At 42.4% G+C, this 22,536-nt stretch overlaps 2 protein-coding genes across 3 annotated transcripts in view; one reads left to right on the top strand and one right to left on the bottom strand.

Moving 5' to 3' along the window:
• The window catches only part of LMNB1 (lamin B1), an 83,207-nt gene that overhangs the window by 45,650 nt on the left and 15,021 nt on the right, over positions 1–22,536 (top strand).
• Positions 123–22,536, bottom strand: part of MARCHF3 (membrane associated ring-CH-type finger 3) — a 70,564-nt gene continuing 48,150 nt past the window's right edge. The window contains exons 2-5 of one of the 2 annotated variants that reach the window (XM_074933112.1): positions 21,103–21,313; positions 18,793–18,997; positions 5,774–5,983; positions 123–806 (exon numbers count right to left, since the gene is read on the bottom strand). In XM_074933112.1, the coding sequence (XP_074789213.1) occupies positions 648–806; positions 5,774–5,983; positions 18,793–18,997; positions 21,103–21,290 (762 nt within the window). In that variant the 5' untranslated portion in view covers positions 21,291–21,313 and the 3' untranslated portion in view covers positions 123–647. Of the gene's footprint in view, positions 807–5,773; positions 5,984–18,792; positions 19,001–21,102; positions 21,314–22,536 lie in introns of both variants that reach the window. The other variant, XM_074933111.1, reaches the window with a different exon arrangement.

Consider the following 22,536-nt stretch of genomic DNA (forward strand, 5'->3'; position numbering starts at 1 on the left):
TTTTTGAGTAGTAAGATTATTGCAATTTATGTAATTTCTTTCTTTTGCACATGTTAAAGTTATTACTGCAGAATTTTCCTGTTAGAATTTCCCTGCCAAATAGGCAACTGAGAGACTTTTCTAATCACTTTACAGTGTTTAGTTAATATGCCAATTTGTGGAACTTATTACACATATTTTAATAATCAAGAATATTGGTATAAAGGACCTTCAAATAAAATCAGCTGGGGGAGTTCCATTGCTGTGCTTTAGGAAGGAAAAAGCAGCACCTGTTGCTCTCCAGCTACCTAAAAAAATAATATTGTAGGAACAAGAAATGATGAAAACAAAGCACTTTTTTAAACCTGTTTTGCATTGTTAATTATCACAGTTCAATATTTTAAACAGTTAAAAAATTTGCATCACTTGCTGATGCAAGTAGTAGCACAATGTATGAAATTACACATACTTATCTGCTAAAGAAACAAGTTTGGCAGTTTAGCAGATCTCATGATTGCAGCATCCGTGATCTGAATTGAAATAGTGATTTATTCCTCAGCAAAGAGTTTGTAAATCAGAATAGCTCCTGAGTTCTGGACAGTGTCTGGCCCCAGTGAGTTTGAGGAAAGTATTTTTAGTGCATGGCACCTGTGCAGAAACTGCCCAAGTCAGACGACTGTCTCCTTTGAGTTCCTTTTGAGGGACTGCAGTCCCAGAAGGTACTGCTGGTTGGAGGGGACATTGGTAGACTTTGGGATTAGGAGTATCACCCGCTGATTGGTCCGACGCCATTCATTGTATAATCTACAGTGATACCTAAAGGATACCTGGGGAGAGAAGAGAGATGTGCTGTGTTTAGAGTCACTGTGGTCCTCCAAGGAATCAGGATTGGGGAGAAATGCCTTCAAAAGCAGCCTAAATGTGGGTAGGATAAAAATAAGCAAAAAGGGGCAAGCAAAGATGAGACCTACCATGCAGATGGCTTGTTTCACAAGTTGCCACAGCAAAGCAGCCTGTGCTGTACCTTCTGCTGTTGCCTACCTTTCATTCCCTTTTTGTAACAAGAAAAATTGGACATTCTGTCTTTCCCAAGAACTAGAATTACTGGCAGCTGCTTACAATGTGAAGAGTTTGGGGTACTATCATGCTGCAAGTAGTTAAACTGACAAATAATGTAATTGGCTGGACGGTGAATGCTTGCATGTAGCTAAGCTGTGTGCAAACACTAACAGGGTCGTGTGTTCTGCACTCTAATTCTTTATTGCTGGATGCAACAAGTGTGGGCCATCTGCCAACATGTGTATCTCAGATTATCTTTGATTTTTTTTTATTGTTGTCAGTTAACCAATTTCAGCCTTAGTGTGGTTCTGCAAATAGTGGAAGAGAAATGATTGACTCCTACAAAGATAAAAGATAGCCTTGGCCTTCTATTTTTTAAAAACAGTTTACCACTTTTTCTGGTAACAGCCAAGTACAGTGAGAGTTCTGTCTGTGTAAGATGATGTACATGTGCGGATTTTTAAAAAACAACACAAAGAAAATCAAAAAACCTGTAAACTGGCTTGGGACCTTTGGGGTGAAATGTGCCACATGACAGTTACTGTGTTCTTGACTTGTGGGTGGGAGGGACCCATGCAGTGAGCACAGGAGGAACCTTGTTTTGTTAGCTGTTCTATCTTCATGTGCAACTGGCCGTTTGTCACTGATTTTTATGCACCTGTGCCACTTCTGGAGGTTGCTGTTCAGAGGGTGGAGGGTGCCATAAAGGCTGGAGGTAAAATGCTTGGTTTGCACAGGTGAGTGGAAGATGCTGTTGGCTGCAGAGAAGTGGCTGTGCATGCTGCTGTCAAAAGGGGCTTGTGGCTGTCCTACCCCTACAGCAATAACAGGATGGCTGCCAGTGAAGTATGGAGAAATCTTAAGTTATGTACATGCCTATGAATATATATTCCTTCAAAACTCTTTCCTTATTGTAAAAAGGGTACTTTTGACTAAATAAATTATTTGCCTTTCTATAAAATCCTGCTAGTCACAAAAAAAATACATATTTTCTGGGGTTTTTTTATACAGCTGCCTGCTGTTAATGAGGGAAACTTATAGAGCTTCTGTTCACTAAGCAGTTGCCCAAAGACAGCTCTTCCAACAGATGAACTGATTCACCACCTATCAATCTCTGCTCCCCCAAAGGTAAAGCAGTCTTCATTTCTGTGAAAGATTGTCTATGAAAGAACAAGAAAAATCTCTTAAAAAAAAAAAAAAAAAAAAAAAAAGCCCTGCAGCATCAGCAGTGGTAGAAGAAAGAGGAGAGAGGAAAAACCCAAAACACCTGCAAAGACGAATGCCATGCAAAATGCAGTGACTTCTTTGGAGTGAGCTAGAGTTTAAGTTGAGTTTTCCAAGTAGCGTCACATGAGATTCTCTGAGGAACTGGGTGTGTTAAACCAGGCTTTAACTGTATTAACGTATTTTGACAGGATATCCTAGTGAAGTTTGACAGCTTGTTTACAATGGGTTCTTGCCTGGTGCTGTCAGCCACTGAATTTCAGCAGAGCTGTGGTTACTCACCCTAAGCTGTTACACTAGATGCAAAACTCTTTGAGATGCTTAACAAAGGCCAGACTTACACTGGCCCTTGGCACACTGAACTCATTTGTTTGCCCCTTCAACAGGATAGTAAGGGGTGTGTATATCTTTATAATTTACCCTGAATTAATCTGGGCTAGCCTTTGTTTTAAACCAGCAGTTACGTTATACTGGAAGCTATAGGGCCAAATCATCCATTCTGTGACACCTCCTGGGGCAGGATGATCTTCTATCAGTCTTTTTAACATTAACCAGACATGTATTGTTTATACAAAGTTGAAGTAACTATCTTATTTCCAGGTTTCTTCTTTTGATCACAATGCTTTTAAATCAGTGACTTACCCAGTCAATATTCTATTTACAAGTTTAGAATGAGCAGAGTAGAAAATTTCCTAGAGACACCATTAGGGCCTAAAGGAGCGTTATATCACATGTGCTGTGTGATTTACCCCACAGCGCTCAATATATTCCCTGCACAGCCGTAACTATGCAAGCAGTATAGGATTCTCCTGTTTCTGAAAATTAAAGGGTGGGTGCTGCTGGAATACTTGATGTGTTAGCACTTCTGCATGTGGGTCCCTTTCTTGCTGCATGCAAGAGGAGTGGAGCCTCCCCAAGGCAAATACAGGCTGGGGATTTCTTGCATGGCTGATGGGTCTTGGACTGCTGAGGGTAGGGTGCTCAGTGCTATTTCTGAAGCAGTTGCTTTAAATCTCTGCCTTGACACTGCAAATCTTCCCTTTGAGAAAGTGTGTGAAAACACTGTCACTCAAACCTGTTAATTAATTTGCAGATATACTTAAACCCCAAAACTCTTCCATGCAGTACTAATGCTGTCAGGACAACGAGGACAGCTTCTGTACTATGAAGAGAGGCTGAGAGTCCTTCCCACTGTGTCTCTGCTTTGCCCACTGAATTAACCCCACACTGAACAGGAGGGTTACTGTGCTTGAAAGGCTTCCTGCCTTGCCTTTCCCTAATGCACATCAGCTTCATTAGCCCATCCACCTCCTGCTGGTCTGAATAATAGATTAAAGTAGAATACCTTCCCCAACTCAGTGGACATTAAACTGTATTTCAACTAAATCAATAAAGGCATGCATTTACATCAAGCTCACTTCCACTGTATTCTCCATGTGCCAATATCACATTTCCTTGTATGCTTTTGAAGGGGTAAAAGTTACAAAGTAGATAAAAGAGGGGTTTGCCACTTAACCATGCAAATAAAATAGGTGGTGTTAGGGACTAACTGAGATGCTGCATAACTCTTAATGAGCAAGGTCAGATATGTCTTTGTGTCACGGGTAATTAAATTCAACTACTTAGCCAGACTACCCTTTCCAACTTCCAACAATTTTGGTGCTTGTAAATTATGTATATTAGGTAAATTGAACAGCATGTGGGTTTCTAAGACAGTCACACATAAAGGAAATTTGAACCTTTACTTGAATACCTGACAGACATGTTAACACACACAGTACTGCAGGAAATAAAGTGCCACCTCACTGCTGGGGTAAATGGCCATCCTGTCAAAAGGGAGGGCTGCTGCTTCACAAAAAACAGAAGCGGGAACAACAAGAGGAGAAATTTCTAGTTACCCTACTGTTGTGCACTGCTAAAATTAGCCTGCAGTCCTCTATGGATGAGACAGGGTTTCACTGTTATGAGTGAAGTAAATGAGATGTTACCTTGCATAGCTTTCTTGGAGCTAGTTTTTAGATATCTGTGTGGGGTTTTTGCGTTTCCTCACCACCTCCCTCTTTCCAAGTTTACTCTAGGCTGAGCACAGGGGTTTCTTGCTGTGGGATAGTCTACTAATTCAAAAGTGCCACCTCATCAGCAGCTTACACTGATCAAAAACTGCTGGAAGGGGTCAGCCATACAGTGTGGCCTTAACCATGGATGGGGAGAGCTGGGTGCTGGCCCTGTGGGATTAGTGGCTATACCAGCACCTCTGGCAGGGTGGTCTTGCCACCACTCAGGGCATCACAGGCTCAGATGAGCTCTTCCTCTCACAGCAGCAAAGGCTTGCACCATGGCACAACCATTAGTGTGAATGGTCCCTCTCTGCATCCGCCATTCTGTTCTCCTTCCCTCAGCAGAACTAGAGGTGTGAAACGTCAAACTCAACAGTAACCTGGGTTGTTCAGTGAACTGCCAGACCAGGGCTTGATAAACACTTATTTTGGCAGCTGTTGTCTGAGTTCCCTTCATTTCTGCTGGGCCAACTGTTTGTGGGTGCGCTGGGGCCAGAAGCTGATTTCAGTTTAACTTGGCACAAAATAAGTGGTTTTTAGGATGGATTGGCACACAGGTGACAGCACACATGGGTGCAGGACAGGAATAAGGCAGGGATTTAATCTGCCCTGCAAAGGCAACTACATTTCTACAGACTTCGGTATAAGGCATGTTCTGCCATGAACTTCCCATAGTGCCATGAGCACAAGGAATGAGGAAAGCAAGGGATGCACCCACATCTAAGGCTTCTGAATTGTAAAACTGGCCAGTTGTTGGATCAGAATAAAATCTAAATCCTCTGTGGCAGCCAGGATGTTAACCTAAAGCTTTTTTATGGGCTATGCTTTCAACTTTTGCATATTATCTTTGAGGAGACTCTCTCCTGTAGCATGTCTTGAACTCTTCCATGTTATTTCCTTGACTCCCTCTTGCTCTTCCCTCTGGTGTTTAGGATTTGGAAGTTATTGACCCCAAAGGCAAACGGTCTTTCTGGTTTTCCAGAGAATTTGAATGGTGTGGAACCAAGAGGTTTCTTGCAGATGTAACTTAAATTTATCAGTACAGAAGGTGAATGTAAGCAATACTTTGTACAGTAGTTCACCTGCTCAACAGCACTCTAATTAATTTTCTGATTTCTTCTGATGCCTGCAAGCAGTTGATGCTAATTGCTGTAAGATGCACCCAAGGACATAATTTTTGCAGCTGTGGTGGGTACATCCTGGGGAGGGCAGAGAAACCAACAGATACCTGTAGCAGGCAAAGATAACAAAGCCGAGAAACTTTACAGACAGCAATAAGCCAAGATGAGGCATTCACATTAGGTGGAATGATCCCCCATGCCTCCTGTGCTGCAGTAAAGAATGCTGCCTTCTAAAACTTCAAACTAAGTCTTAGGGGGTTCTTTGGAGACCAAATTTATGATCACAGTTCTTTCTCCTTATACCTGTGGGTTGAATACAAAACTAGTACTTACTAGGGTCCAAAAGAGGTAAATAGTGAAGAGTGCGACAGTGAGTGCAATGAGGCCAACAGCTTCTAGCCTACTACTAAAGTGCAGATGGTCCACTGCTCCTCGTAGACACAACCAGCCAGAGATGGTTGCCAGCGGAGTGATAAAAAAGAAGCACACCATGTCTCCAAAGAGAGTCCGTTTCTCATGCTGGGGTCCTGGGTTCTTCAGCCACTGCAGGCAAAACGTAGACAAAACAAGTGTTAGCACAGGGAGGATGTTTTACCCAAGGAAATACTAAATTACCTGCTTCACTGGATTTTTGTGAGGTTTAACTGCAACACAGTAACTCAGCAGCCTAAGACTAATTCTCATGTATGACTCAGAAATTTAGGAGGGGACACAAAGATATATTCATAAACATTTTTTGCAGGATGTAGTCTTATAATTTGCATGAATACTTCTAAAATCCTAAGAAAGTGGGAAGTGCTTTATAACTGTTATGTGCTACTGTAAGCAAGAAGCTGTAATGAAAAACACTGGTTAAAGAGTGAGGCTCAGTATTGTGGGGGTTTTTTCTCCATTTTCAAGCATTCTCTCAAACTCAAGATTATTTAAAATACCTGAATACCAGGTGTGGTGGGTTCACCCCAAGCAGCAGCTAAGCACCCACACAGTCGCTTGCTCATTCCCCCACCTCATTGGTACGGGGGAGAGAACAGGCTGCAAGCAGAGCTTGCTTCGGTAGAGCTTGTACAAAACAAGGAGACATATGTTTACACTTGAATAGCTTATTATTTTATTGTAACTTTAGAGAGAGAGAACACTATAAAGTCACACAACTTTCCTTGGGCTTTCATTCCATTTACTTAGAAACATCCCCAAGGGTGCATTCGTAACAGTTTCAGGTTAGATTTGGTTGCTTCTAGACAGGCAACCTTCACCTTGTTCAATTTCCAGTGATTCCTGTAATGCGAAACTGACAGGAACATGAGAAGAACTAAAAGTGCCTGGTAGTGGAGATTTTGCTTTTAAAGATGACTGTGAAAAGGTTTTGTGAAAAGTATTTGTTTAAAAGGTGACCTGCGAGAGAATAACTAAGCACCTGCACTTCTCGATCTCAGTGGGAATTGCAGGTGTTCACCACTTTTCCAGGGCAGCCCTTAAAATGCCAGTATCTCTATCTCAGTGCTATGTGGTGGCTGTCCCCCCTGTAACTGGGCAGTGAAGAGTGCACTGCAACATTTCAGAGTCCTTCTGGCATCCATGCAGCTCAGCTAGTGCAAGAAACACTTTACTGTTCCTAAAAGAGAAGCAAGACATGTGAGCAAGCACACTCATTAAGGCATGTGCTCCTATCTTTCTCCTATGACTCTGATGATACACAGTGCAATGTATGTGCATTAAAACAGCATTTTATGGTCTTAAATCCTGCTTCACAGACTGATGGCTCCCTGCACTCCTTATGTCCTGTCTGACCCATATGAACAAAGAATCAAACCCAAGCATTCAAATATTAGATGAGTCTAGCACAGACAAGAGTAGTGTTAAATAATAAATAAAATCCTCACCATTCTACAGTCTAACCTTAAAAGCTGGAGAAATTTCATTACTCGGTTCTGAAGTGGAATACAAAAACAATTAATAAGTAATTTCAGTGTTTGTAAGGATTTCAGTCCCAGAACCTATTTTTCTCCTGAAGTAGTGCACACTGTTTCTAAATCTTCTTCTGTTTAGATTCTAGGTTTCAGTCTTCTGTTTTGAAAATGTGCACTGTTAAGTTACTTTAAAGCTGAATATACAAGTCAGCAAATCCTTGTGTGAAACTGAAACCCACACAACGATCCCAACAAAGGGCTGAGCTGATTAACTGTGGCAGTACAGCAGGGACTACCCTGCTGGCAAAGAATGAGATGTAAGTCCAGATGGAACTGTCGGACCTGCACTATGACACTCTGAAATCTGTCCTTTTAAAATGTGACAATGTGCTCAATCATTTCTGCAATAAATTGAGACTCTCACAGCGATAATTTACATTTGGGAGGGGGAATAGGTCATAAAAAGGATTATGTTTGAAGCATAATGCTGGCCTGCCTGGCAAAGCACAATTTTATCAAATGCTATCTTACAGTGAACAGTGATTCCTGTTCCTGATGGCCCAGGGGGAGAGCCAGAGTAACAAGTCATGAATTGACTTTAGCAATGGCAGCAAATAGGAATTCAAGAACAGGTAAGTGCAGCAGCTGATACACAACCCAATATGGCTCATGACTGACACAAGCAAAGGAACCCTGTGTCTGGAAACTAACACACACTTGATAAGAATCCAGGCCCTTGCAGGAACGTGGGGTCCCACCTTGCCCCTCACGGTGACACATACCAAATAGGGACTGCTCAGAAGCAAAACACCCCCCAAAGCCTGAGCTAATGGCTCTGTTTGCATGATGTCTCTCTGCTCCCTCAGCTGTCCACGCCATCTCTTTGGTAGTGGATGCTGCTGCAGTTGTACGGACCATACACGCTGCTCCAGCACAGGGGCTTTCCGCTCAGCCAGGCTCAGCTAAATGGCCCAGGTGTTGCTGACACGACCCAGACTGTCCGTCCACCAGGGAATGGGCACTCCCCAAAGGGCAGCTGTGGCAGCTGGTCTGGGCAGGGCAACATCTTTGGCCGCAAATGTGTGCCTGAGCCTGCAGGCAATGGCAAAAGCCCCTCTGAGACACACTGGTGATTTCCTCCTGTGCTCAGACAGGATCACTTCATCTGGAAAACGGAAAAGGCATCAGGAAAACGGAAAGCCCACACCACAAGAGGGGATTTTAAAAGCTTGACTCATTTATCCCAGCAAAGTCATGCTCTAAATGCATCTTGGAGATGGCCAAAAGAAGGGAGAACTGAAGGGGATACTGGTGAAGGAAAAGTGCTATTTAAGCTTAAGAACAAATGGGTAATAGTTGGCCATAAATAAATTTAGGGTAAGAATCAAAAAAAATTGCCAGTCTTCGAGGGATCCAGCTCTGGAACAGCCTCCCAAGAAGAGCTGTGTAAACTAAAACCCCCAAAGCTGACAGTTTTATGAAGGAACTTGCTTACATTTTGAAAGGGATTTTTTATGTACTACGTTTGACCTGAGAAAACATTTAACACACCCAAGGCTGCTTCACTCCTCACACTGACACATGTAATACATGTACAAGATTTGTTTCACAAAGCAGAGTCGAATTTAAATTATCTGTCCTAGAAAGATTAAACTGATCTCTTGACCTTCATCAGAGGGTGTCCATGCTTTCATCAACTGAATGCAAACTCGAGTGCTTAAGAACTTAATGTGGATTTGCAACAGTCCTTGAGAGACTTTTGGTCTATGAGCCCACTACTGGCTTCCAAAATTTTGCCTGATATTTAAAACTGCATGCAAAACCAGATCTATGAAACTGTCCAAAATCCCCTTTCAGTGCAAAGGTATAGAGATTTTTATTTGATGTTGTCAAATAATCTGAAATTTGAAACTCCTGAGATGAGCAAATGGGCTCAGTTTCCTTTTAACTGGCTTACTTCATCTGGTGTAAACAAACGTAACTGGAGACTGAAAAACTGCTCATCTGAAAGGGGAGACAGGCTGAGGCATCCACATGACATACCAGCAAAGCGAAGACTTACATTTGGAGAAGGAAATAATCAGAACAAGCAGCAACCAAGGGTCAGAACACCCTGGAGAGGCTCAGACTGAGAATTTATTTAACCTAACCAAAATGAGGTGTCAGCAGAAAACTGCTGTAAAACACTTCCACAAGTTTAAGCTACTTCACCATTGCCAAAGGCCAAATCCTGGAAGCACTTCACCTCTACCATCAATTAGATGACTCACAAATGCTAAGTAAAGTATGTGTGTAGTTTTTTCCAGATCAGACCCTAAGGCTACAACCTGTTTCTACAGAGAAGCCCTTTTCAGTTCACTATATTTTCCTTGGAAAATTGATTTTACATAATTGTTGCTCGAGTTATACCAGCAGCAAATAAGATTCCAAAGATTATGAAGAAAATCCATCACTCTGCTTTTTAGTTAAAGATATTTAAATAGTTATTACATATGAAGCTGGGGGAGGAGAGAAGACAGTCAGGGATTGTCTTCCCTAAATGTGTTTCCCTTTGAACTAAAAATAGCTTATTACACATGAAACTCTTTTCACGCTGATAGCTCTGCAGTGAATCTTTAAGAAAGCAATCTGTACACAAGCAAAACTGCTAGCAATTATTGTCATTTCTGGTTTCATGCCAGCAGTGACCAATGGGAGCATTTTGCCTTGGGCTTTAAGCAAAGAAAGACTGATGTTGCCTGTTTTTTTAGTGTTTCTCTTGAATGAAGGACTTTTTTAAAGACCAGGAGGCCCATTTATTGGGGGGGGGGGGGGGGGGGGGGAATTACATCTGACCGGTTTTGTTCAAATATTCTTTTACTTGAAAAATTTGTTTTAACTTTTTTCAGTAGAACAGTTTGAAACTAAGATTAACTACTTGTAACTCAAAATAAAGTCTCCCAGACCATAATGGTATGTAGGTTTGTTTTCAGTGCAATGAAAAATTTCAGGTGACTCAAAGCTTCACTGGGTTACTGTTTTGTCATGGAAAACAAATATTTGATAGTTACTTTTCAGCTGAAAAAAATCTTCATCTTTCCGTTTTTAGGTTTCTTGCTTAGATCAAATGTTCAGTTACTAGCACAGTGTTACTGTCTTCAGTGGGAGCTTTTAGAAAGGCTACAGTGATAGCTCACAGATATGTTCCTTTGGTCCCTGAGACAGAGGTCTGTCTATTTGACAGCTAGAAACTAAACGATTTATCTCTGTAACTTTACAGTGCTAATGTTATGGCCTCTTTCTAACTGAGTCTGCTCTTATTGAAGTTTAACCCTTATTTTAACTCAGGTTTCAGGGAATATTTTAATTGTAGATGTCTGAATGAGCCAAATTTTGAAATAGCAAATGAATTTTATTTGTATATTTTTGTAAGTGGAAAGAATATGTTATTCATCGTGTTGTGTATGATACACCTTTAATTTTTTTTGTTTTATAAAAAGAATAAACCACAGTGCAGATAGGAACCAACCTTAGGTGGTAGTTAAGTGTAAGGAGAGTACGGCAGGCTGTTGCTATCACACCATAACTGAATTTGCAGTCTAGACCCTGGGTAGTTTGCCAGCTGAAAAACAGGAGTTTGGTATAAAATGCTCCACCAAGTAGCAATAATACAGTGGCCAGTAGATGTGGTGTTCAGCTTCTGAATTATACATCTTTGATGTCTAAAACCAGGATCAGTAATTCTCTGATAAGGAAAACAAACAACAGCGCTTGCTAAATTGTGCTATAAAAACCCATGAAATTTCTTGCGGGTCCAATTAAACAATATGGTATTTTTTAACATTAGTCTGTTGTAATCCTATTAATTTCCCTACTATCCACTTTTAGTTTATATTTCAGGCGATGCTTATATTGGGCAAAAGATTTCAAGATGTGTCAAGAAAAAAGATTTTGTGGAACTCTGGGAGAAGCAGTATTTCTTTTTATCATTATGTTTATCAAAGCTCCCATTCTATTTTGGATTAATGTATGCCCAATTAGACAGACAAATGTATGTATTCAAGAAAATCAATCAAGAAAACTCATGTTTTGCATTTTAAATCAAAAGCAAAGCAGATTTGCTATTGGCAACACATATTTTAACACATTGCAAATGTCCTAATCTACAAGCTCAAATAAATGGAAACTAAAGACATGATAGATAATAAATGCTTAGTAGCTCTTGAAAAAGATGCAATAAAACTCTTCATCTTAGCACTTTTTGTTTTTCACAGAAAAAACAAACTCTGACTGGCTCCTACTGGTGGTAGGAAAAGCTACCAAGCAGGGCAGAGAGGATAACCAGGCAGTTTAGAACTGTATTACAGAATCACAATGTCCAAAGAAAAGTCACCAATACTATTATCTAAAATAAAAATAGCTGTACCCTTGAAAACCCACAGGAACCTCCCTCATCTTGCTAGTCCTTTAAAAAAAGCATTTGGCTTTTTCCAAAGCATCTATTTCCTCTCCGATTTTTCAGTTACTTTCTCCTGGGAACCTTCCTCAACATTTTTTGCCCTTGATCACTAGTCCTTTAAATTGAGGAAATAGCAGTTACAGATGTGATGGTTTGAAGGTACAGTCTGTTCACTGTCAAGGAATTTTTACTTTTTTTTTTTTTACTTTTTTTTTTTTTTACTTTTTTTTTTTTTACTTTTTTTTTTTTTCAGTGGGTAGGTTGGTCTTGTTTGCACTCTTGCTGTCAATACTGAGATTTGTGCTGGGGAAAACTTTTCTGTAAAGAAAATAAAACTATTTCACTTATTTTTAAAGGAGTGAGAACAGCTGGTTTTAATCTCTGGATTTTTCCCTATTAGGAATGAATCAGAATTAGGAATGAATTAGGAATGTATCAGCAATAGCGTGGCCAGCAGGGACAGGGAAGGGATCTGACCCCTGTACTTGGCACTGGGGAGGCCGCCCCTCGATTCCTGTGTTCAGTTTTGGGCCCCTCACTACAAAAAGGACATTGAATGACTCGAGCGTGTCCAGAGAAGGGCAACGGAGCTGGTGCAGGGTCTGGAGCACAGGTTGTACGAGGAGCGGCTGAGGGAACTGGGGGTGTTTAGTCTGGAGAAGAGGAGGCTGAGGGGAGACCTCATCGCCCTCTACAGCTACCTGAAAGGAGGGTGCAGAGAGCTGGGGATGAGCCTCTTTAACCAAGTAAGTGATAGGACAAGAGGGAATGGCCTCAAGTTGCACCAGGGAAGGTTTAAACTGGATATGAGGAAGTATTTCTTTACAGAACAGGTTGTTAGGTGTTGGAATGGGCTGCCCAGGGAGGTGGTGGAGTCCCCACCCCTGGAGGTGTTTAAGAGTCGGGTCGACATAGCACTGAGGGATCTGGTATAGTTGGGAATGGTCAGTGTGAGGTTAATGGTTGGACTGGATGATCTTCAAGGTCTTTTCCAACCTAGATGATTCTGTGATCCTGTGAATAAAAGATGGTATTCTAGGTGTAAAAAGTGCATCTTGAAGAGGTTATGTTTTAAAAACTGTATGTTTGGGGGAGTTTATTTTTGTAATACCTTCTTTAACTGAGACATACTTCTACTGGAAATCTACACGGGTGCTTCAAATTCTTCCTGTGTGACTTGGGTCTCAGGAGGAGCATTTCTGCAGCTGAAGGTACAAAAGCATCTCCATCATCTTGCCCCTCTTATTTTGCCCTTTTTGGGTCCATAAGGCAGGGGGGATGGACATACTTATCTGCTCCCAGCTCTAATCTGCTGTATTGACAGCTGCAGTTAACTCCAAATGTAGATTCAGAAACTTTTCTTTGTGGTGACTATGCTGAGTCCCCATTTTCCTTCTGGCTTTAAAAGTGATCCTTCTATACACTATGTCCAGCAAATCTGGTTCTCTTCATTATAGAAATTAATGCTAATGACTTGCTTCACTGATCAGTGAAGAGGAAAAAGAAGTAAAAATAATCCCAACAGATAAAACCAGTATGACTCAAAGTCTTGCACAAAAAGTAAATTTGTATTTCAGTGTAAGGCTTCTGGAAGTTTTAAATTATAATGTAAACTCATCTTAACTACTTCATGCATAGATGTAGGTTTTAGGTTTTTTTAAGATTTGCTTTTCTTTTCTAGCATCAGCTCTACAGCCAGCAATAGATTAGGAAAAACTGAAGTTAATTTCTGCCCAATATTGTGATGACTACTCTGACTTTATTTCTTCTCCTAGTTCTGCTGTTTTCTCATGAGTTTTATATTGTTAATTAAGAGCTTTCTGTTTGTTTGTTGTTTGCAAAAAATGAACCAACAGATACCAAATCCTTGTTGGTTTAAAACATGTAAATAATTTACAAGCTATATAAGCCTGACTTATGTGGTCACATAATGTTCTTATACCATATTTATATTGTAGCTAGTTGGTTTCTAATGACATTTTATTGCACATAAATACATTTGTACTGCCATGTTCTGTGTCTGTTTCTGTACTAAGACAAGTGGAAGCAACATAGATGCAATATGGAAATTAGAAATGAAGATGACATATAATACTCATATAAAGCTTGTCTTATCTTTATGCTGAAACAGCAAAAGCATCTACATGAATCATGTCACACACTTCTAGAACGGATTTCTTTCTATGGATTATCTGCATTAAAAAAGCAGCTTATATAAAAGTGGAAAGTCTATAAAAATCACTAACTGAAACTACTGCAGTTTGAGTTCACTTTTGTGTTTGCTTTGAGATCCTTCCAGTTTTGTCACAAAGAACATCATGTCTACGCATATTAACCACCATATTACGCACTTTTTCCACTGCTGTCTAGAGTTTCTGCTGCTTCAGCCTGGGTCCTCTGTGTCAAATGTAGCCAGGATCTCACTGGCAGTGGCGTCACCAAGACAGGGGAGAGAGAAGAACGGCTACTCGGTAGCAGTTGCTTTTTAATTTGAGATGCATCATCCTTAATCCACACTCATAAAGCGACATCCATGCACCCAAGCATGCCCTGCATACCTCTAATTTCCAGCAGACAGTACACGGCTGCTGTGCATCTAGCGCACAGTAAAAGAGGTGCTTCCAGACCTTGCCTGTACTTCTTGAATTGAATTTTGCAGTATCATGAGCCCTGGGACTGAGGGGAATGTGCGTGTACTGGTAACGTGTAAATGGACAGCATTTTTTGGATTACTGGCAAATAACTCCTTTTAACTCATTGTAGGGCTGTGGATGTCTCCAAACAATCCTCTTATTTGTGACTTCAAATGGTAGTTCCAGCGATGCTACAGAAAGCTTATGATGAAGAGATTCTATCTCATTTATGTTGGTGGTTTCAATTTTTTGTGCCAGAGCTTGCTGGGTGCCCTCCAGAAGGGAGACAAACGGACCCCGTGACGTTTGGTATGAAAAACCCTTTTTCATCACAATCCATCTCTTGCTCTTTTACAACAATATATCTCATTCTCTCCAGTGCAGCTGTTGGGAACAAGTTCACAAGTGACTGAGAAGTAAGGAAGTCCCAGGTTCCACGGCAGAGCTGAGGAGCATCTGCCCAGACTCTGAGCATAAGTCCCACCAGAAGCACGGTCATCTGGAGGGAGAGTGACAGTTCCCAATTAGCTCAGTCCATAAGTAAGGCAGTGTAAGAGCCAAAAATGAGGTAGGGCATGAGCAGACTCTGCACTTACCTGAACACATTAGCCACTCATTTAACAAAATCTGTGAAGACTCAACAGAAAGCAATTCTTACCCACAACTGTAAAATCACACAGGGCACATTTGACACATGTAGGCCAACAGTATGGAGACAAGAAATGGTAAAGACGACCACTCCTTTTGGCTGACCAATCTTTGAAAAACACCTGTGGAAGAGGTGAAATGTGTGCATTCCCTGGTGTGTCCTTCTTTGACTTGACAAAGGACAAGTCACAGAGCTCCTCCACCCAATGCATAAGGAGACAAAAGACATAAATGGTGGATGGCAAGAGACAAATCACTTTCTTCAAACACTGAAGGAGGGTTTAGTCCCCACCATAATGCCTGATTTGTGATTCAGAAACACAGTTCATCTGGGGAAGATAATCTGATTTAAAAAAACCAAAACGGATCCACAAAGTCTGAAGCTTCACAAATGCAATGTTGAGAGGATGGATCTGTCTGACAGACTGTACTGTCTTCTGCCTCTCTGGTTGGGTTTTGGGTGTCAAACAGTTAATAACAGATTGTACATTTCTTGGGAGACGTATCTCCCCAGAAAACAAAAACCTGTCCTGTGGCATAGATAAAGGAATGTCTCCCTTGCAAAGTACAGTTTGAAATTCAGTTGACCAGAGAGGAGCTTATGATGGATAAAAGATAAGAGGGATAAAAGATTAATGGAGGTCAAGATGAATACTATTTTTCCTTTGCTTTTCCTTGCAAAAGTAATCAAGGGAAAAACAGGCTGCTGTGCATAACATAAGTTATGGAGAGAAAGCAAATGTGATCTCCCTGCACTTTTGCATCCTATGCATGATGTATGCAGGAGGCAAGATATAGTTGTAGATATGTACAGATGTATCTGAGCTAAAGATCTCCTGCTTGAATGTATGGAGCCACATCCTTAGTGTGAACATAGGCAACTGCTTAAAAGAAAGCTAAAAGCCATCTTGCAAAAAATTTTTATGAAGCATTTGCTTTCATTTCATAATGAACTAATGGCAAACTAGCAACATAGGGGGCGGAGGGAGATATCCTATGAATTCACTAGCTTCCTCTGATCAAATTATGAAGCACAGCAAGAAATCCTCTGCTACTTCCATAATAATGTACACAGGGGAGGAAGGGATATGGCTGAACAACCAGCAATTTTTGTTTAAGTTGTTAATTTACTCACTAAAATACTGTGAGTATAGTAGTTGAGAAGAAAGAAAAACATAAATTAACAATGTGTACTATGTTTCAGAAATGTTCTTGCACCTGGTTCTCACGTCCTCAGACGAGAAACAAAAGAGAGCTTTATCATTATAATTGTTATTATTGTTGTTGTTGGTATTATTTAATACTGCTTTTTTCCAGAAAGAAGTTGCACTTGATCAGAAAATGATGGGCAGGGTTAGCTTTGCTTTCAAATTCTTCAGTCATTATTAGCTCTGAACAACGTCATGTCCCATTTGTGCACAGCAAGCCTCATGAGCAGCTGTTGCAAGGGAACAGCTTGAAGAAGCTGGACTCTAAAATCAAACTATTTACTTTGCACTGTCTCAGCATCTTTCTTTTCAGAAGGCAAATTCAGAGTGGCATCATCCTCAGGCCAAAACCACAACCAAAAACTGCTTGGCACAGGCTTGGAACAGCTGGCTGAATGAAGGCGTTATCATCTTCATTGGAAAATGCTCAGTCATAAAGATTTTGATGCTCAGTTGCAGACAGCCTGAAAACACTCAAAAGCAGTCTTTCTCAAACTGCAGCTTCTTAAGAGAGGCTGGAGTCCTGCCTAGAAGCACCAAACAACAAGCCAGAGGCAAATGAACATAGCTGACCTAGGTTTGTGCTGGTTAAGGCCTGACAAGACTACCAGTCTTGTGCTAAATACCATGTCATGTATCTTTTTTTGCTGATCCTAAGGAAGAATGAAGATAGGCCTAGACACAAAATGCATATGCCTAACAATCCAACATAAAGCAAATTTGGTAGCCTTCAATAACTGCTCATTCTCTTTCTGCACAAGTCATAGAATCACCGAATCATCAAGGTTGGAAAAGACCTTGAAGATCATCCAGTCCAACCATTAACCCAACACTGACAGTTCTCAACTACACCATATCCCTAGGTGCTACGTCAACCCAACTTTTAAACACCTCCAGGGATGGGGACTCCACCACTGCCCTGGGCAGCTTGAGGCCATTAAAAACCTGTTCTGTAAAGAAATGCTTCCTAATATCCAGTCTAAACCTTCCCTGGCACAACTTGAGGCCATTCCCTCTTGTCCTATCGCTTGTTACCTGGTTAAAAAGACTCATCCCCAGCTCTCTGCACCCTCCTTTCAGGTAGCTGTAGAGGGCGATGAGGTCTCCCCTCAGCCTCCTCTTCTCCAGACTAAACACCCCCAGTTCCCTCAGCCGCTCCCTGTACGACCTGTGCTCCAGACCTGTGCTCCAGACCCTGCACCAGCTCCGTTGCCCTTCTCTGGACACGCTCGAGTCATTCAATGTCCTTTTTGTAGTGAGGGGCCCAAAACTGAACACAGGAATCGAGGGGCGGCCTCCCCAGTGCCGAGTACAGGGGTGAGATCCCTTCCCTGTCCCTGCTGGCCACGCTATTGCTGACACAAGCCAGGATGCCATTGGCCTTCTTGGCCCCCTGGGCACACTGCTGGCTCCTGTTCAGCCGGCTGTCAATCAACACCCCCAGGTCCCTCTCTGACTGGCAGCTCTCCAGCCACTCCTCCCCAAGCCTGTGGATCCCTGACCCATTTCTCAGCAGTCAGTTTTACCCTGTATCTTCTCATCTATGAGTATGAGCAAAAGAAGATGCAAACCCAGCTCCCTTATTTTTAATACTGTATCTCCTTCAACCAGTTCTGCTACAATTTACAGAAACAATGAAGATGCGCTGAAAGACACGTTGTCCTGAACCCAAGCTCAGCATGTAAGCACCTGTGTCACGAACTGGTACAATAAGATGCTTCTCATTACTTTTCTAAAATGTTACGATTTGTCATTCAATTTTAATCCCAACACAAATCCTAATTTTCATTTTTCCAAATTAAAATAACAGAAGAGAAAGATCATCAACAGTATAAAGATAATGATCTTGTCTTTTTAAATTTTTTTTTCCTCTTTTCCTGAGGACAAAAAAAACCTACTGGCAAACTTCATGCAGCCACTATAGCATCTATAATTGGCAAAAACTGAATTTTAATTGATAAGGGAGAAACACTCTTCACTGTTGAGTCTGGTACACAGGCAAGAGGAGGCCAAAAGGTCACTCACAAATGGCTGAACATGCCAGACACTGAGCAAGAACAATCCATTCTTGTGGGCTTGACATGGAAACTAGGTTTCAAAGGCTCCTCAGCTTGTTACCTCTCTCTCAAAAATAAGAAAAAAAAAGTATTCCTGACCTATATTTGACATGCTGAATACTGGCTCTTGTCTCACACTCCACAAAAACTATTCCCTCTCTTCCATCCTCTACTAAGCTGGCTAGTATACGAGGAATTATCTGCACACTGTTCCTCAAACCTTCACTCATGTTTACAGTGAAGCAAACTCACTGAGCCCATTCTTCTCGCTTGCTTTGATTTGGTTCAAAATAAGGTTTTTATTATTCCTGCCCATTCCTTGAGCTCCTGCCCTCATCTTGCCAAGCCCAAAACTCACAGCTTGCTTTGGCGGAGCTGCAAAGGCTTTGCGATGCCGATATAAAAACAAACATGATTTGCTCATTAAATGATGCTTTTGAGGATGTGCCCCACATACTGACCTCCACCAAAGGCCTGGGTTTGCGCTCCACTGCAAACCTAAAGTGGCAGAGTTCACAGTAGCTGGTGTTTGAAGATGACAGCCAGTGCTCCAGGCAGCTGCGGTGAATAGTTCCCAGGGTCCCTGTACATTCACAGGGAGAAAGCAGGTCTTCCTGACTGCTGCCCTCATGGCAGATCCTGCACATCGCCCGGTCAGTGAAGGCACTGCTGGAGAAGAGAAAATTGCTGGTCAGTATACAGGGCTGTGATGGAAGTCTCTCTTTGTATGTCATGAATTAACAATGTGGGAAACGTTGGCAGCTTGTGTGCTTTGTAGTTAGTATACAAAGCTGCCAGGCTAATGGTATTCTTGTTTAAAATACCTCTTCTGTGGGGGGAAACATGTGGAGAGTGAAAAATATCAGAGTGGCACATCAGAGACAGACAACCAAGTGCTCCTGTACCTTTGTATTTCCCATCTTTTCACAGTGCAGCAGAGCAGCCACTTCAAGAAATCTCTAAATGCATCAGGGAATTTCTAAACCTGCCTCAGCTGGGTACCTCTTATTCTAGTGATGATCTAGGCCATCACTCCTGACCTATGGGGTAGCATCTCATATGCTAGTGATGAACCCCTGACCTATAGGGTAAGCTGGTTTTGGTGATCAGCAGTACAGAATTACTGAATATGAAACATCAGCACCCTGCCCTGTAGCAGTGTGAAGGCAGGGCTGCAACTTCAGGCAGGTGTGTGCAGGCAGCAAGCTCCTGTCCCTGTGGAGGGTTTCATTCCCTTTGGGGCAACACCTCAGAAGCAGCTCAAGGAGTGATATTAACGGCAATGAAAAGGAGGAGTGTGCCAAACACATCCCTCCTGCACTGCTGCCTGTGGCTATTTCTCCTGCATTGACTCTCCCAAAGTATCCGCCTTCCTGGTGGCAGGGTGCTAAAATGCAAAGGGGGACAGACGCTCCTCCTGCCAATGAAAACCTGAAGACTCTGGTTCTAATTAATGAGATTCTCCATCTTAAAGAGGAATCTTCTGGTAAAGAGCAAAGCAGTCATGTGGCTTTCTAGGGTGCTTGGGCTTAGGGCAGCATGAGATTCACTTCACTGTAGCTTCAACTCAGCCCCCCCAGCTGCCAAGGCTGACAAGGTCGGCCTCTTGGCTGAGGTCCTGGAAACAAAAACTCTTTCTACCTCATATGCCACCTCAGGTGATATCAGAAAAACTGGTTTTGCTACTGTCACTGACAAAACCTCATTAGCAGATAGTGTATGGTGGCACACAGATGTTCCCTCTGTTCCTCTTCTGGCTCTTTGCAGGCTGCCCCATGTAGACCTCACTTCAGTTTAGCTATAGCAAAGTGTAAAGAAGCTACCCTGCTCCTTTCAGTCTGCCTGGTGAAACAGTATGAAGCTGTGCTTGATGCTCTGCACACACATCTGAACTGTACAAAATGCACAGGGTTTAAAAAAGATGCTACAAGGGAAAAGGCCCTTTCAGCTGTCACATAACACATGCAGCAGCAGTTGACTATTGCACTCTTCACATCGGTGCAGTGGATTGGTTTATGTTTGCTGTTTTGTGAAAATCCAGGGCTACTTCAGACATGTGCAGTCTTTCCAGCATCATACTAGTGAACTGGAACTTAATTTTGACCCAAGTATCAAGTCTGGATATGGCCAAAGCCCTAAGCAACCTCCTTCTTGCTTCTAATGAAAACAAAGCGAACCTGAAACAGGCTAGTGTTTTGAAGGGTATAGTTTAAATGTGTATTTCACCACTAATCTGCCATTCTAAACTGACAGCAGAAAGAGCCACTCTCAATCATTTGGATGATGGCTGAAACAGCAACACTTGTGTGTGCACCTCTGCTACGAACAGCTTGTCTGGCCGCTCAGTGTGCTGTCTTGGGAAGTGTGAAGGAAACGTGTGAAGGAAATGTGCTGCAGAAGTGCTGGCAGCAGCACACAGGCTAAACACAGCATTGAGTACCAGCCAGTGCCTGCCAAAGCCTCCTGATAAATTATCAGGGCAAATTATTGCAGCTGGTGCACTTGAGCAGCAGCATCCCTAGACAGCTTCCTTCCCCCTTCTTCACCAAGTGAAGAAGTAATGGTGAGGGCTTAGTTACATAGGTAGCATTATCAGTATAAAGTTTGGATAAGGGTTTAATTACAAGTGCACGGTGGTAAGCCTTCATAAAGCACACTGCTACATCTTCCCTTAAGAGCCCATGGGACTTGTGGATGGCAGCTGGGGAGGGTGCACTGGAGCCCACGCGGGGAAGGAGCCAATCCCATCCCATCCCACCATCCCCAGGTACCTCTGCATGGCGAGCGTCCGCACGACGGAGGAGAGCAGCTGCCCATCTCTGGCTGACACCTGCATGACATACTGTGGGCAGCTGCCGGCCGGGCCGCCACCACCGGGCAGGGTCTTGCTGTCAGGTGCTGGTGGGTGAGGGCGCTCCGGCAGGACTTCTGGCAAATGACTGCACCGGCTCGTCCTCATGGTGGTGGGCAGCAGGTTCCCATCTAGGGAGGAGGGAGGACAGGGCGGTGGGAAATATCACGTCCCTCCCTGTCTGCAACTCTGCTGCACTGAATGACACCAGGTGTGAGAAAAATCCCCTCATCCCTGCCTCGCCTCAGCCCTCTGAAGCCCGCTCAGCAGGGACTGCAAGCTTATAATGTTATGTGTCACAGGGAAACAGTCTCTATGTCTCAGAAACAGAAAGCCAGGGCTCTGCGCTCTCTGCGCTGCTTTTTTTCTCCGCTGACTCCTGAAGTCAGGTGTGATAAATGGAAAGACAACCTTTTTGTCTCTCCCCTGCCAAATACTGCAAAGGAATATACAATCTTCATCTTGTGCACTTTTAAACTTAAAGGCTGCCCCTGTTCACCAACAGGAAAAGTTACGTATCAGAGGAGAAAGTGGCCTTTCAGCTCCAAATCCCCTGTGAACACACTCACTGCTACTACAAGCCTTCCATCACCAACACACAGCAGAGCAAGGACCCGGCAAATAATCCTGTGCAAGGCTTTTGTCACATTGACCTGCTTAATAATAGCCTCCATGCAGTAATAATTTATGACAGGAGGTGAGGTAGACATCACAAGTTGCCTGTGTCTGCTTTGCTCTTTCTCCCATCACTTACAGTGTATTTTGTTTGATTCTTTGAAACACAGTGATTGGGAAGCAAGGGTTATGCTGGTAACAAGGAGCTGGGGACTATAAATTCCTGATACCTTTGTACAATGCTCCTTACTAGTTGTGCTTGTTGGTGAGATACGCTCTGTTAATTGTGTATTACCCGTACTGCAGCAGGAAACAGAATCTTTAAAAATTAAACATTAATCCACTCTGGGTTTTACAAGAAATCTTGTAATATGATCTCACTGGATTTGAGCAAGTGGCAGTGCTAACTTTCTGAAGTCTCCTGAATGGACGTCTTTGGCAGTAAGACTTTGTAGCATGTGAGGATCTGATGGGAGTGCTGGACTACTTGTATCATGCAAGTTTTCACATAGGGACTTGTATTCTTATAAAGACATCTAAAATGGGAAAATGCTTGGTAAAGTGTTTGTTTTACAGGATTATTTCAGGTATTTTCAGACCATGCATATCCCAGAAAGCAAACTGGAAGCTGATGAGACAGCTTACAGGGGATATAGTGTTCAGAAAATGGGGAAGGAAATCAGACTCTGGCCCTCATTTACAATAAAAATGAAGCAAATGACTGATTGCAAAACCATTA

The sequence above is a fragment of the Athene noctua genome, chromosome Z (assembly GCF_965140245.1).
Source record: "Athene noctua chromosome Z, bAthNoc1.hap1.1, whole genome shotgun sequence".
NCBI classification, from domain to species: domain Eukaryota; kingdom Metazoa; phylum Chordata; class Aves; order Strigiformes; family Strigidae; genus Athene; species Athene noctua.